This window comes from Sapajus apella, unplaced genomic scaffold, assembly GCF_009761245.1.
Source record: "Sapajus apella isolate SASKATOON/1434 unplaced genomic scaffold, GSC_monkey_1.0 scaffold9, whole genome shotgun sequence".
In the NCBI taxonomy this organism is placed as follows: domain Eukaryota; kingdom Metazoa; phylum Chordata; class Mammalia; order Primates; family Cebidae; genus Sapajus; species Sapajus apella.
In genome coordinates this window covers 16,716,540-16,732,942 of record NW_022436949.1, presented here as the reverse complement: position 1 = coordinate 16,732,942, position 16,403 = coordinate 16,716,540, and the positions used below count along the sequence as shown (strand labels likewise).

Below are 16,403 nucleotides of genomic sequence, written 5' to 3'. Positions count from 1 at the left end.
CCTTGCCTGTGAGATGGGTTTCCTGGATACAGCACACCAATGGGTTTTAGCTTTTTATCCAGTTTGCCAGTCTGTGTCTTTTAATTGGGGCATTTAGTCCATTTACATTTAGGGTTAATATTGTTATGTGTGAATTTGATACTGCCATTTTGGTATTAGCTGGGTGTTTTGCCCTTTATTTGAGCTGATACTTGTTGTTCCTTTATATGTGTAGAGCCTCTTTCAGGAGCTCTTGTAGAGCTGGCCTGGTGGTGACGAAATCTCTGAGTACTTGCATGTTCCCAAAGGATTTTATTTTTCCTTCACTTATGAAGCTTAGTTTGGCTGGATAGGAGATTCTGGGTTGAAAGTTCTTTTCTTTAAGGTTGTTGAATATTGGCCCCCAGTCTCTTCTGGCTTGTAGGGTTTCTGCTGAGAGATCTGCTGTGAGTCTGATGGGCTTCCCTTTGTAGGTAACCTGACCTTTCTCTCTGGCTCCCCTTAGTATTTTCTCCTTCATTTCAACCCTGGTGAATCTGACGATTATATGCCTTGGGGTTGCTCTTCTTGACGAATATCTTTGTGGTGTTCTCTGTATTTCCTGGACTTGCATGTTTGCCTGCCTTGCTAGGTTGGGGAAGTTTTCCTGAATAATATCCTGAAGAGTATTTTCCAGCTTGGATTCATTCTCTTCGTCGCATTCAGGTACACCTATCAAACGTAGATTAGGTCTTTTCACATAGTCCCACATGTCTTGGAGACTTTGTTCTTCCTTTTTACCCTTTTTTCTCCAGTCTTGCCTTCCCGTTTTATTTCATTGAGTTGATCTTCGACCTCTGATATCCTTTCTTCTGCTTGGTCAATTCGGCTGTTGATACTTGTGCATTCACACGTTCTCGTGTTGCGTTTTTCAGCTCCATCAATTCACTTATATTCCTTTCTATTTTGTCCATTCTCGTTAGCATTTCGTCAATTCTTTTTTCAAGGTTCTTAGTTTCTTTGCATTTGGTTAGAACATGTTCTTTAAGTTCACAGAAGTTTCTTACTACCCACCTTCTGAAGTCTGATTCTGTCATTTCATCACACTCGTTCTCCATCCAACCTTGTTCCCTTGCTGGTGAGGAGTTGTGATCCCTTGTAGGAGGAGAGGTGTTCTGGTTTCTGGTGATTTCATCCTTTTTGCGCTGGTTTCTTCCCATCTTTAAGGATTTATCCATCTGTCGACTTTGTGGTTGCTGGCTTTCAGATTGGGTCTCAAATCTTTCAGATTGACATTCTGTTTGTTGATGATGAGGTTATTTCTGCTTCTTGGTTTTCCTTCTGACAGTCTGGCCCCTCTGCTGTAGGTCTGCTGAGGTTCACTCCAGGCCCTGCTTGCCTGGGGTTCACCTGCAGCAGCTGCTGAACAGTAAGGGTTGTTACCAGTTTTCTTCTTCTGCTATCTTTGTCCCAGAAGGATACCCGCCTAGTGTCAATCTGATCTCTCCTTTATGAGGTGTCTCTTTGGATATATAGGGGTCAGGGAGCTGCTTGAGGAGATGGTCTCTTCTTTATAGGAGCTCAAATGGTGAGCTGCGAGCTCTGTTGTTGTTCATGCAGAGCTGCTGGGAAGGTACTTTTAGGTCTGCTGTAGCAGTACTCATAAACTGCTTTTTGTTCCCAGGTGCTCTGTCCCTGGAATTTAGGGCTTTATTTATGAGTTTCCGTTATGCTGCCGCCTTCTTTTTTTTTTCCTTCAGACCTGCCCTGCCCAGCAAGGAGGCAGCCTAGTCACTGTTGGCCTATAGAGGCTTTGCTGAGCTGCTGTTGGCTCCGCCCCGCTGCCCAGTGAACTTCCCTGCAGTCCTGTTATATGGGTGTAGTTAGAACTGCTTTGGCGATGGTGGCCCCCCTCTGTTGAGGTGGAGTCTCTCTGCTGTGGCGGGCTGCCTTGGCAACAGGGGGCTGCCTCAGCAATGGCGGGTTGCCTTGGCAACGGTGGGCTGCCTCAGCAATGGTGGGTTGCCTTGGCAACGGCGGGCTGCCTCGGTAATGGCAGACGCCCCTCCCCCACAGAGCTGGACCGTCCTGGGTTCAGCTGCGCTTGCTGTGAAAGTCTCAATCCAGAGTTTCTGGTTGCTGTTCTTTTGTGGGGGTGGGACCAGCCGAGCCTGATCGCCTGGCTCCCTGCCTCAGCTCCTTTTTTAAGTTGGTGTTCCAGTCGCCTGCAGGCGCCAGGGTCTGTTTTCCCCTGCAGCCACTCACTGCGCTAGCTTAAACAGCAGCACTGAGGTTTGTGGCACTTTTTTTTTTTTTTTTTTGCCCTGGAATCTACTGTCCTGGTTCTCTGTTCAGTCCCCTTTTTAAACAGACGAATGGGCAACTTTCCGTGGCTCCAATCACCTGGAAAAGGGCACCCGGACCGGTGTATTTTGTACGGAGAACCGGAGAACCACTGCTCTGGGGTGCCGACAAAGCAGCCGTGCTGGGCAAAGCAGCTGCGACGGCCAGCACAGCCGCGCTGGCTGAAACAGCCGCACTGGTGACCATGGAGCTCCTCTGCCTGGGAATTTCCTAGTCTGTGGGCAATAAAAATACGGAGTCCACTCACTCTCTGCGCTTTCACTGGGAGCTGCAATCCTGAGCTGTTCCTAAACGGCCATCTTGGATCAAAAACTCTCCATGTTTATTTCTTAAGAGCTGATAAGAAAATATAGGTAAAACTTGTAAACACCATTAAACGTATATGCATTAACAGCTCTTTGAACACTTCTTTGTTGTGTTATCTGAATAATATTAATTAAATAAGCATATGTTTGTATATGTAAGATAAATATGTGCAAATAAGCAATATAGAGTCAATAAAATATCTGCTGATTGTTTTATTTATCGTTTCTAAAGCAATAAGAAAAATGCAAGTATATTCAGAGACATATATAATCAGCTAAAACTATATTTTCAGTTCTAGCATCCTTTTCTGGTTTTGAGATTAGGACTTTTTATACAGATTAAAGAATGGTAGTTCTTTAGCCTTTACAAAGTAGCATATACATATGTATAAATATATACATATATACAAATATATACACACACATACATATGGAAGAAAAAATATTAATCTGCAAGGATTTGAAAAGGCAATAAACAGAATAGTAATTTATTTGCCCTTGGATGAAAGAAAATTACAAGAAGACAGATGTTCCTTCAAAAATCAGCCAATTTTCTAATACAGCTATTCAGCCATCATGGGGCTTCTTCACAGGGTTGTGGGTTTCCCATCACTCAAAATAATTGCTGGGTAATCAGTGCACAGAAAAAGTGCATGGAATGTGAGTTAAAATAAGTTCTTTCAAAGATTGTTTCCAGTGTAAGAATATGTTAGATAGTGGTAATTCCTATTTGATAGACTATCTAGATAATGAGAATTCGACCAGATGACACCAATATTTTCTTAGTGCTTTCTGAATCCATGATCTACTACAAACATTTTCTTGTTTTGGAAATTATTATTGCAGAAAGGACAAAAATGTGGTCTGGTCTCTTTTATTTCACTTCCATTCTCACCCTCTTCAAATCACTAAATTTTTTCTTCTTAAAAAATGAATGAAATTCTCTTATAGTATTGTCCTCCTCACTAGCAAGTAAGATACTAGGGTAAGACCTTTCTTTTTTTAAATTCTGTATTCCCAGTATTAAGCGTATAGTAAGAAAAGAGAAAGAATCCAATAAAACAGTGTTTCTTCAATGATTGAATAATTGGAAAAATAGGGAAAATAATGTGAATATAGCCTATAGAGCTGGCAAGAGGAGGCTGAAGTGACGGGTAGGGTCAGATGCAGAATAGGAATGACTAACACTTATGTGTTTCTTTCTATGAGACAGCACTTCTCTAAGGATAGTAGCTTTAATTTAGTTTTCATACCTAATTCTGATAAGAATGCATTATAATGGATACTATTTTTATCCTCATTTACATACAAGAAACTCAACTCCCTAATGTTACACAACCAGTAAGTAGCAGAGTTGGCATCTAAATCCCATCCAACTCTCCAAATTAAATCACCTGTAATCACCATACCATATTGTGGGACCCAGAAATATCAAGAGTTGTAAATAAAATCCAGGTGAGCACCTCAAAAGTAAGGGTGCATCGTTGTTGAATAGGTCAAAGTATGACATTAAGGTCAAAATAGTTAGGTGAGGAGAACCAGAAAGAAATTAACCAAATAATAGATAGGCCAGGTAGTATAATGGGAAGTGTCATAGACTTAAGGGCTAAAGACAGAGTTTCTAATCCCAGCCTTATCTTGACCATGAGTATGACTATATGTGAATTCCTCTTAGCCTCAGCATTCTCCTTGGGAAAATAACAAGGTGTGACAATCTCATAATGAGTTTCCATTTTCTTTGAAATTCTAAGGTAGTGTTCAAGAGTTCAGTCAGCACCTTTGTCAAAGGGATTCAAAACTCAGACAAGGCATATAATCAAAAGCCCAGTAAAATTGGTTTTAAAACATGAAAAAGCTAGAATCTTGACAGCAATATGCCAGTGTAGCAACTTTAAGGCAATTATTACTAAGAACTCTTGATACTTGAAGAGAGATACCTTTCTCAGCTCTGCATTTTTAGAAAGTTTAAATTCTAAAAGCAACAGAAAACTATGTATATATGGAAGTTGATGTTAAGATAACGTTTTTTGCTATACCCCATGAGGAACATGGTAAACCTAGTATTTCTTAAAGGCATTGCTTTATAACAGAAAGAACTTAGAAATTATTATTTTAAGGATTGGAAATAATTGTGATGCTTTCTTAAGTTTATCTGAGATTTTTGATGCAAGTTTTTTAAAATTATAATTTTTATAGATCTCTCTAATGATGTGTGTTAATTTCCTAGGTCTGCTGTACAAAGTACCACAAAATGGGTGGCTTAAAAGACTTTAAATTTACTTTTTCACAGTTCTAAAAACTAGAAATTCAAAGTCACATTATCGACAGGGTCATGTTTTTTTCCTAAAGTCTCTGGGGAAGAGTCCTATTTTGCTTCTTCCAGCTTCTGTTACTGACAATCCTTGTTATTCCTCAGTTTGTGGTAGCATAACTTTAATCTCTGCCTCCATCTTCAGATAGCCTTCTTCTCTTTGTGTCTCTCATTTCTTCACATTGAGTTCTACTCAGTGTGTGTCTGTTTATCTCAGAATTTCTCTTAGAAAGACCACAGTTATTAGATTATGGTCCACCCCAATCCATTATGATTTTTTCTTAATCAATTATATCTGCAATGCTCCTATTTCCACCTAAGGTCATATTCTGATTATAATATTAAATATAACCTTTGGAAGAGATGCTGCTGTGATTTGTGACCCCCAGATTCCATATGTTAAAACCTAATCCCCATTGTGGTATATTAAAAGCTGGAGGACATTGTCAGGTATTTGGGTCACAAGGGCTCTGCCTTGATCTTGGACTTTCCAGTCTCTAGAACTGTGAGCAATAATTTTCTATTGTTTATAATTTGTTGAGTCTTAGACTTTTTTATAGCAGCTCAGAAAATTATTAAGACAGAAATTGATACCCAGGAGTAAGGAGTTACTATAACAAATCCCTGAAAATGTGGAAGAGGTTCTAAGACTACATAATAAATAACGGCTGGAAGAGTTTTGAAATGAATGCTGGAATAAATCTATATTGCCTTGAACAAAATGTAAAGGGAAATTTAGGTGAGTGCTCAGAAGAGAACAGTAGTAAAAGTCTTAGATTACCCAAGTCACTGTGATGAAAATGTTGGTAGAACAATGACAGTAAAGGCCATTCTGATGAGGTCTCAGATTGAAACGGGGAATAGGTTTTTGGTAACTGGAGGAAAAGTGATCCTTGTTATAAAGTGGCAAATAACTTAGCTGAATTGTGTTTGCATCATAGTGTTTTCTGGAAAGAACTTGTGAGTGGCAAAATATTTGGCAGAAGAAATCTCTAAGACAAGTGTCGAAGGAGCCACATTGCTTCTGTCAATTGCTTATAGTAAATTTCAAGAAAATAGAAATGATTTAAAGATAAATTTAAAATAAAAAGGGAAACAAATCTTAAAGATTTAGAAAATTATCAACCTTTCCCTGTTGTAAAAACTGAAAACAGAGAACACCAAGGCTCTGGTCAAGGTTTACCACCTGTGCCCTCTAGAGAAACAGCCACTGTGACCTACATTGTACCTTTGGCTCCAATGAAATAGAAGATGAAAATTTCAATCTAGTACGTAACATAACAGAAAAAAACATTGCCTCAGAAGTCAAAAATGAATTTTTCAGTCTCAATTCTTAAAATAGTAGAAGCATGCATATATCATGAAACTCTCAAAACATTGTTTGCAAAGAATTTTTAAGGAATTAGAAATTTTAAAATCTTATACCCAAAACATTCGACCCAAAGTTTTAATTTTTCATACTTACCTAATGAACCTCAACCAGAGGATGTAGCCAAATTACAGGATCCCCCCCCCTTTTTTTTTAAGTTTCTTGGCATTATGAGCCTCCTAAGAACTCACCTTTTGAACCAATAATGTTTAGATGGATAATTAAATAAATTCTTTATTTTTTGGTGCATTGAAATCAAGACAGAGATTATGTGGTGGTCTGACAAAGAATTTGTCTTCCTACCATAATGATTAGAACAGTGATTAGGAATTTACTCTAATTGACTAGTGGTCACAGAGCACACAATGATAAGACATAAGTCTTAACTCAGTAGACTTCCATGAGAGAGAGTTCTTGAGTTGACCATATAGTACATAATGTGTTGCTTTGATATTAGCTATTCATGAAGTAAATAAAATTAAAGTTATTTGAATGATTAAAAATATGTTGCTATAGTTGAATAGCCATATTTTAAACAATAACAAAAAGATGATAATTGAAGAGATTTACTTATATTCTGTTTGATACAATATTACCATTAGTTTTCAGCTAATTTTCATATGAAGTAAAGTTATATTTCTAATAAAATTTCACAAGAGTTATTGCTTCCATGTTTACCACTAATATATGGGGGAAGACAATAATTAATGAACAGAAGAAATGAATATTAAAAATATGTTTATATTAAGCCCAGGAAATACTTAAACAAACAAAAACTGATACAAAACTTCTTTCTATTCAGGATAAAACAAAACTACATTTTTTTTGGCTAGAAAATTTATTTTAAAATATTATGAAGTAGAAATAGTAAATAGTAGTTTAGTCTTTATTTTGGTAATTATCCTGTCGTATGAAATGGAAACTTATGTTTGTTACCAAAATCTTTTTTTTTTACAATAAGCACTTTTAAACTATATGTAGAAAATATGTGTATGTACGTATGTGTGTTCATATGAGATTGAATATACTTAAATGATAGTATAATACATATAAGACCATCAAAGTTTTAGACTATCTCTATTCCATTATTCACCTGCCTATACTTTCAATGTTATTTCAGACAAATTATCTGTGCTTATATCGATCAAATTGACATACCAACTATGACATCACATACTATACTCCCAGCTATTATGTCTTTGTTTATATGGTTTTCCCTGGCCAAAATACCATATTTCTCCATTTCCCATTTTCTGATTTAAATTCTTTCCTAATATTTTAGGTCCATTTGAAAGGCTGGGTTCTACAGAGTTGACTACTATCATTTTCTAGAGGCTGCATTTTTTATAGCTGTCTCCCATATGGCGAGATTTATGGACAAATCCATTTTGTCCTCATGATGAATATCCAGGGCCACGTATCAGGGATTCAATAAACCTATGCTGAATGAATGAATGAATAAACCTAAAGAAAGGGATTGTACAAAAGGCAAACAGGCCTCTTGTTATATGATCTTCAGAGACAATAAGGAGTTTGCTAACATAAGGGAGCAATGTAAGAAAATCGATGTGAATTGATATTTCCTCTTTTATCAATAACACATAATGATTCTAAAAAAATTAATTTCCAGAATCTATATTGTAGGTACCATAAGCAGAGTATCATTAAAATGAGGCTGGATAGAAAAAGGAAAACAGCAAGAAGAACTTGAGAAGTTCAATGTATGTAAAGAAAAATAATAACAAACAATACCTATATAATAACATGTGAGTGAGTGTGAAAAATCTGATACCAGCTTCTAAGTATAAGCAGTTTGTACAACACAATGCTGCTAGTTCCCAAAAGATTTAGTATAACTTATACAAAATTATCAGAATATTCTCTAAATCAGATGCAGAGAGAAAAAGAGAAAAGAAAAACTTTTGTAGTGATATTAAATGAAACTATTATCAGTGCTGTCTGAAAAAGAAATCAAACTATAAAAGTCTATAACCTTCCTACCAGATAGATTTCAATTTGACTCTAAGTTTTCTAGAGGCCAAATAAAAAGAGAAATTGGATCAATTTCATAATTTACAACATCCATGATAAAAGCAAACCAATTTACTCAGGAGAAGTGCAATTATTCTCTCTACTAAAACCTGAAAGAAATTTCTCCCAAGGGTCATCATAAAGAGGACACTATAAAACATAATGAAATATGCTTTGAACAGTATCTTTATGATAGACACCACCAGGAATTTCATAGAGCTGTTTTTTTATGATATCCCTCACTATATTGTGATGGCCTAGCTATAGAGTTCTGTGTGTATTTTAATAGAGATGTAGATTTTTTTAGTAACTGGAGAAACAGATGGACAAAATCTTTCAGAGATTCCTCTGAAACATCTTTATCTTACCATAGTTTTTTAAGAAGAAATTGATGACAAAACATCTTAGAACACTTGATTTGTTAATTATGTCAATAGTTATTGGACATCTATAATTTACACAGTGCTCAGAGGAAACACATGGAACAAAATAATTTCCTGGAACAAAAATAACTACTTTCACTTATTCTGGGGAGCCAATTAGTATAAATAAATACGTTATTTACAAATTGTATTAGTATTATACAATTAATGTAAATGTATGGCAGATGCCCTGAAAGAAAGTAAAAGTGTTGCCCTTTTGTGAAAGCTGAAGTGACTTCAGCTCCAAGGACACACTGTAACACAGGCCGGGCTTCTCCTCAAAAAATCAGTTTGAAACTGCTCTAACATGCAATTAACGGTCACTTGCTGAATGCTCTGCTCTGTTTATCGTAGTCACAATGCCTTCTTTGGAAGAGTCCTAGTATCACTCGACTGCACTTTTTATCCTAAAATATGTGTCCTGTGCATATTGCTACCACAACTGTGGCTTTAAAACTAGGATCTGAGAAGCCTTTGTTGTATCTTCCTTGGAGTTGTCTCAGGAGACATGGGCGGGGAGGTGGGGCAGGGAGGGCCAAACAGTGGAATTTCTGTCTTTTCTAACCATGTATCATCCACAGAAGCCTTTTTGCTTAAAACGTAAGAAAGTTTTTGACAAGTAGTTTTTAAAATATGTTTTAAAAAGACTGTACTATTCTGTGCTGTTTCTACAATTTTATTTTTCTCTACTGAGATTATCAATTCATGTATTCAGCAAGTATGTACTGTTCCCCTGCTGTTTTCTAGGCTTCGTGCCAGGATCTAGAGATACAAGGTTATATAAATCAGGGTCTTACAGCTTAAAACTTGTGAACAGATCTCTAAGTTTACCAAAGATTAGGCTGCAGCATGGTATCTGCTGTGGCAGGGATACACCCACTACACAGTGTAAGGGGATACTGAAGGCATGGCCAGGTCTAATGAAACTCAGTAGAAACTTGAGGAGCCATATGTAGTAGGTAGCTCTTGAATTGAATCTTGGAATGTGACAGAAATTTAGAAAAGCATGGTAGATAAAAGTCATTTTAAGCGATGGAGTAAATAAGGGAGGAAATGTCAAACAACTTGGCAAATTCAAAAAAAAAGAGAACCAGAAAAGATCAGCTTATGAATACCAGCATGCTTAAACAAGAAATTTAACCCAAAAGATATGGATAAATCATAAAAGAAAACAAAACAAAAACTTCAGAATAAACCATAAGCACATTTATGTTTTGGAAATATTATTCTGGCATCATTATAGAAGATGCAACTGAGAAGCTAAGAATAGAATTAGGCAGTATAATCAGGAGTTATGGGAGCAATCAGGAAGAAACTAAATGGGAATATGAATTAAGCCAAAGAAATTGTCGTGAAGGGAGGGAGGGATAAGAGCTAATAGCAGGGTGGACTATGTTGGATTTTGTGACTTCAGTGGCCCATCTGTCCTATTCTTTCTCTTTTGAATAAACAATGGCGCATCTTATAGTGCTACTTTTATCTATGCAATGTTAGTGTCATTTTCTGATTCTCATATCTCTCTCTCTCTCTCTCTCTCTAAATATATATATATATATATATATATATATATATATGTCATCAAGGTTTTAAAAATGTGAAATGTTATTTTTTTCCTATTCACCAAATCTTATATAGCAGTACACTTGAAACTTTAACATTTAATCACTTAGTACATCCTACCTGCATAACAAAGCTCAGCATTATAATCCTCCAGTTATTACAAGATCTGTGCTGTCTAGGATACATTTACACTTCAATTACAATTACAATGCTTTCATCTTAACAGCTTCTAGTTTCTGAAGGATTGAGTCTCAAGGATTATGTTATAATGAGAACAAAGGTTATTGACTACTTTTCTTATTTCTTTCTGAAATGCTTTACTAGCTAAATAAAAGTAAAGCAGAATTTATGCCAAGATGTTTTCTCCCTGCAGGAAAACATAATGGAAGTTATCAGAAATCAAGAGTTTTTACTCCTTCCAGCTGAGGAGCTCCATAAACTGCTGGCCAGTGATGATGTAAACGTTCCTGATGAAGAAACTATCTTCCATGCATTGATGATGTGGGTCAAGTATGACATGCAGAGGAGATGCAATGACCTGAGCATGCTTCTTGCCTTTATAAGGTTGCCACTGCTTCCACCACAGGTAATGATGTGTGATGCTGTTTGAATAGATTCAATGTACTGAAAAACCCTACATTAAAAGTAAACATCAAAACACATTTTTCATTATATATTTACATTTTTTTAATGTATTTGTCAAATACCATTTTTAAGTTAAATTTGATAGTGGAAAATGATGTGTGATGAAGGGTTGTGGATCTAAATCCCATCTCTGGCACTTACTCATAGTCATTTGTATGATCATGATAATATCATTTAATTTTTCTGATATTCAGTTTCTTTATCTATAAAATGTAATCATACTGCCATACAAAATTTCATTGAGATCTATTAGATAATATATGTAAAACACCCATTCATAATACAATGTCTCCTATCTATTATTTCACCTAAGACTCAATATGTGATCATTCTTTGATGTAAATACATATTCTGTGTGATTTTCAATGACTTGATGCATGATATTTCAACTTCTGCAGAGGAGTAAAACATACCTGAATAGTAGAGAGTTGTGATTTAATAGTATTTAGCAATTAGAATTATGGAACCTTTAATAATTGGAGCTAAGGAGCCTCTAGACACCAAGTGAACTAACTTAACTTTATTGATGAGTTAAATAGGGTACAGAAAAATTGATTAAAACATTAAGTTTGCTCAACTTAGACGAGTGGCTAGTTTTCTCTCATTCTGAGTCTTGTATATTTAACTTGCTACGAAATTGTCTATGTACAGCATTGTTAATTCAGTGTTTCTGGCTGGTAAATTTGTCCAAAAATAAGCTTGAAGGTGACCTTAGCCTCGAAATTGATGGGTAAACTTGTTTGTGTATATAATTTGTGATGGGGAGATGAGAGGCTTCTATTATTCATTAGATTCCTCATTTGAATCCAAATCACAATTGACATTTTTGCTAATCCATATGTTATTAAAAATGTAAAAAAGAGAATTAGGACACAATAAAAGAACAGAAGGCAAGTATGAAGTGTTAACAGTACGTGTAGAAGTGGGATTTGTGGTCATATTTAAAAACTGGAAAGTTAGAAACACATTACCATAATCCAAAAAAAGAGAAGCTTTATAAATAAGGTAATAATTATGTTTCCTTTGGCTGCTGAGATGAGTACAGGAGAAACAACAGAGAAAAATGATTTATGGATCTCAAATTATGTGAGCCTATCTTAACAACAGGCTCTTATAAAGAAGAGGAAACACACATTTGCTAGACAAAGAAGAAATTTTGATGCCAAGCGCTGAAATTTGCAAATCTCCCAACTTAGGTTCTAATACCATGTAGCATTTATTAGAGTCTGAGGGAGTAATCTTTTGGGAAAGAAATAGCCAATGATTGCTATTAGTCAGAGATCCAATGATAATTATCAGTTAATGACAGATGCTATGACTGGGTACCTCTGACTCTGGCATAGCCATTATTCTCTACCCACTTCAACTGTTGGTTGAAATGTGGGTTGTTTCGAGTTATATTGGTGAACAAAATCAGAAGTAGTAGGACACATATTAGGATAGGTCACGAACGTGACTAGATTCTTCTTCTCAGGGTACGTCATTCTTTCACACCCTCGTTTCCTACTCTTCTGTCATCAGATATGGGGAGATGCTGCCACCTGTGCATGTCATTAAATGGTTACATCATATCAGAGATGTCCTGTTGCCTTATTGGTTCCTAAGGCTATGCATTATACATGGAATTTTATTTCTTATTCGTTCAATTGCTATATCTTGCTTAATGAAGTAATATTTATTAAAATTAAGGTATAAAATACTCTTGATGTAATTATTAAAAATTTTTAAAGTGTGCAGTTGACATAAATGTAGCATATGACTATTCTCCATTCCTCATCTTTCAAATTGGGGCTATTGCACATTGTAACTTTATATGTACTTTCAAACAACAGATGTGCAGGAGGAATGAATGAAAATATTTTCTGTTTATAAAATGTCTTTGTATAAAAAAGAGGCTATCACTTCTATAACATTAATTAATTAAATATCATTATAAGCATATTAGATATTTCTAATCATAAAAACATATGCAAAGTAAAGATTATTAATTGTATTGCAAGGAGGAAGTATTAGGCTCAAAGAGGTTAAGTGATTTTCAAAGTTCATAGAGCTAGTAGAAAATCTGGTTTTCCTGCAAACATAGGCTGGCCAGATATGAAGATACACAGGTATTTCTCCAATAATGAATGTTATTTCCCTGTTTTCTCTCTAACTTGGAAGATCTTAAAAATATCCTGAATTCATCAATTTTGAAGGTTTTTTTTAAAGACACTGAGGATGGAAGAACAGCGATATGATAGGAACTTACAGGCCTTTATTTCTTTAGATACCAAACTATTTTATCTCATTTAATTTCTATAAAATTGCCACATAGTAGATACTGTTATTCCCATTTGACAAATGAGTACTTTGAGAATCTGCGTGATTATCATCATTTTAGTTTTAAAGGTCAGATTTTACTCCAGTTTTATGTGATACCAATGTGGTTCTTCTTCCACTAAGGGAAAAAGAGTGTAATATTTATTTAGGGTTATTGCATATTTACCTCAATGTCCAACCAGTGTGAAAAAAAAAAAGTTTAATTGAGTAAAGGATATTATAGACTTGCACATGGACTTTCAAAGCTGCTAAACACCTTTGGGTCCTTATGAAAAGCTATTCAAATGGTCAAGAAACATTTTTTTACTGATCTTGGATTCATTAATATAAGGTTTGCCCATGCTTTTTTCCAGTGATTAATATATAGGTCTTTTATAATTTTAAGTGATTTGTGTGCATGTGTCGTGAGTATTTACACATGCACATGAGATGTTTGTGTGTGCCACCAAGAGAAGACAAAATACGTGGAATTTCAAACACAATGTATTAGATGAATGAGAGAAAAATAGGAAAAAAATAGAAAAGAGTTATAATGGTAGGGGAGGTTATTTGGAGAATATGTCACAGCAATACTACAGTATAAATGAGAGTAGAAGTGTTAAAACTACCATGATTCAAAGTCTTATATACTACTGAAGTAATGACATAATTTCAATAGTCAGTCTCATTCTCTCTCTGTATGTCTCTCTCCCCCTCTATATATACACATATATGTGTACACATACATGTACATATTTACATGTATATATACAAACATGTAATATGTTATGCATATTATAACATATATATTATTTAATTAACATGTAGTAAAACACAATATTATATTTTAAAATACTAGCAATATTTAAAGGAGGCCAGAGTCTATATTTTTCTGGTAAGGTAAGGGATTACTTTCAAAAGGATACAGTGCTTGGACCAGTTTTTAAAGGAGACTTGATAATTTGTGTGTTTGTAAGGTAATTCCTGCAGATGTAAATAATCAATTTCAGGTGAGTGAGAGAACAATATTTGAAAGAGTCAATGTGAGCTGCTTACAAAATTCCTCACCAAAACATAACAAAGTGCGGACCAAGACGAGTATAAAAAATCAAAAAGATTTTAAAAGGTATTTAAGACAGAAATAAATTAATTAAAAAATAGATGTTTCCAGGATTGAGTTAAACTCTATAATCTGTAAGTACTTTTATACCAAGGAGTAGCTATGATTGTACTTAGTAAATGCATGAAAACATTTTTAGAGTAAAGAGTAAAAATTAAAACAATGACAGAAACTTCATCAACAAAGAGAACATGTTAAAAGAATGATTAGCGCCAAAAATTAATTTAGCTTACAGTAATAGCCTTCTCTTGTGTTCATGAGGCAACTGACCAACTTGACTTGGACATATTTCAGTTCCATCATTTCTCTACTCCCATGTGTTTTATTAGTAGGCCCATTATGCGTATCTGGGCTTTGTCATTTCTTTATGAGTTATAAATTAGCACATTAAGTATGCTAATTTGGTGCAGAAAATATAACAAAGAGGATATGGATTTTAGATTAGAGCAGTGGTAGAAAAAAGTAGCTTAGGAAAGGAAGACAAGGCATACAAAAGACTCAGAAGCAACACTGTTTCTCTCTGTCCCCTATTGAAATATAACAGCTAATACTGACATAAATTCAATTATTTGACTTTGCTATAGACAGCACCAGAGAAAAAGGCAAAATGATAGCAATAGATAACTGAGTTATATTCAAAGAATGAATTATACCATTTAAAAAAATAAGTTATGAATGGAATTTTATGTAATGGTTTTCATATTTTTCCTGAATAGCCTGAGGCCTCAAAATTTCAGCAGTATTGTAAAACATATAGACATTTCTGTCATTTTTAGAGAATGACTGAAAAATATATATATAGATATAGATATAGTTTACTTAGAGGCTACTGGATTTGATTTACTTATTACTCTATTTCTCTTTCTGAGATTCAACAAAATACCATGTTTCTATAAAATAAATAACATGTTTTAACATTTTATAACAATTATTTCCACTGATTTTAATTGAATTTATAAAATATTTCTTTGTAGGATGTACTTAAATACTTATTTATTATACATGAATTTTAAAAACCCCAATAAATATCAGATTTTTACTATACTACTTTGTAATGAATGGCTTAAAATGTAAAAGTATGTTATTTAAAAATCGAGAGAATGTAATTCTACATATTCTCAAGTCAAAAGGTGCTCAGGGAAATTCAGTTTTATCATGATCAGAGATTACTTACAAAGTTGGAGATATACAGATAAACTGTTTCCTATCTCAGAATTGGTATTCTCTTTTTTTTTTTTGAGAGAGAGAGAGAGTGTTTCATTCTTGTTGCCCAGGCTGGAATGCAGTGGCAAAGCCTTGGCTAACTACAACCCCTGCCTCCCTGCCTCCCTGCCTGGGTAATTTTGTATTTTTAGTAGAGATGGGGTTTGGCCACGTTGGTCAGCCACCGCACCAGGCCGGTATGGTACAAACTGGTATGGTATATCCCTTAAAAGGGATAACCCTTTTAAGACAAAAAAAAATTTTCATACTTTCTAACAATCAAACCTCCTGATTCTTAAGACAAATACATAGCAATGTGTGTGTGTGTGTCTGTGTGTATTTGTGAGTGTTTATGTGCATGTACATTTATTTTCTGTAGCAAAAGATAAAAGGAAAAAAACTTGCAATGAAATAATAGAATATTGCCTAGATTTAGAGGAACAGGAATCTAATAACAAACACAATAAAATAACAAGGACATCCGTGTATGTAACTTTAGACGATAGATGCTGCCTCTGCTTTACACGAATTAAGTCTTTCTGTGTAAAGCTGAATGAATTATTCCAAAATATTATTTGTGGTAGTAATAGCAATACAAGAAGGAAGGGTGAGATATCCAACATTTTTCATTTGAAAAGTGACTACTGATCAGATACCAGTGACATACTGACTATAAAAATTATAGCTACAACTAAAAAATCTGATTTTTTAAAAAAGTTACAAAGAGTAAATCAATATAAATAGAGCTCTTTCAAATTATAGTGTAAAATATACAGAGCATATTAAACTCAAGAAATTTATAAGTTTTGTTTGATTT

At 34.7% G+C, this 16,403-nt stretch overlaps 1 protein-coding gene across 1 annotated transcript in view; it reads left to right on the top strand.

The window, feature by feature from the left end:
- KLHL1 (kelch like family member 1) overlaps nt 1-16,403 on the top strand; it is a 428,234-nt gene that overhangs the window by 236,607 nt on the left and 175,224 nt on the right. The window contains exon 5 of the mRNA XM_032277337.1: nt 10,694-10,906. Coding sequence (XP_032133228.1) covers nt 10,694-10,906 — 213 coding nt within the window. The remainder of the gene's footprint in view (nt 1-10,693; nt 10,907-16,403) is intronic.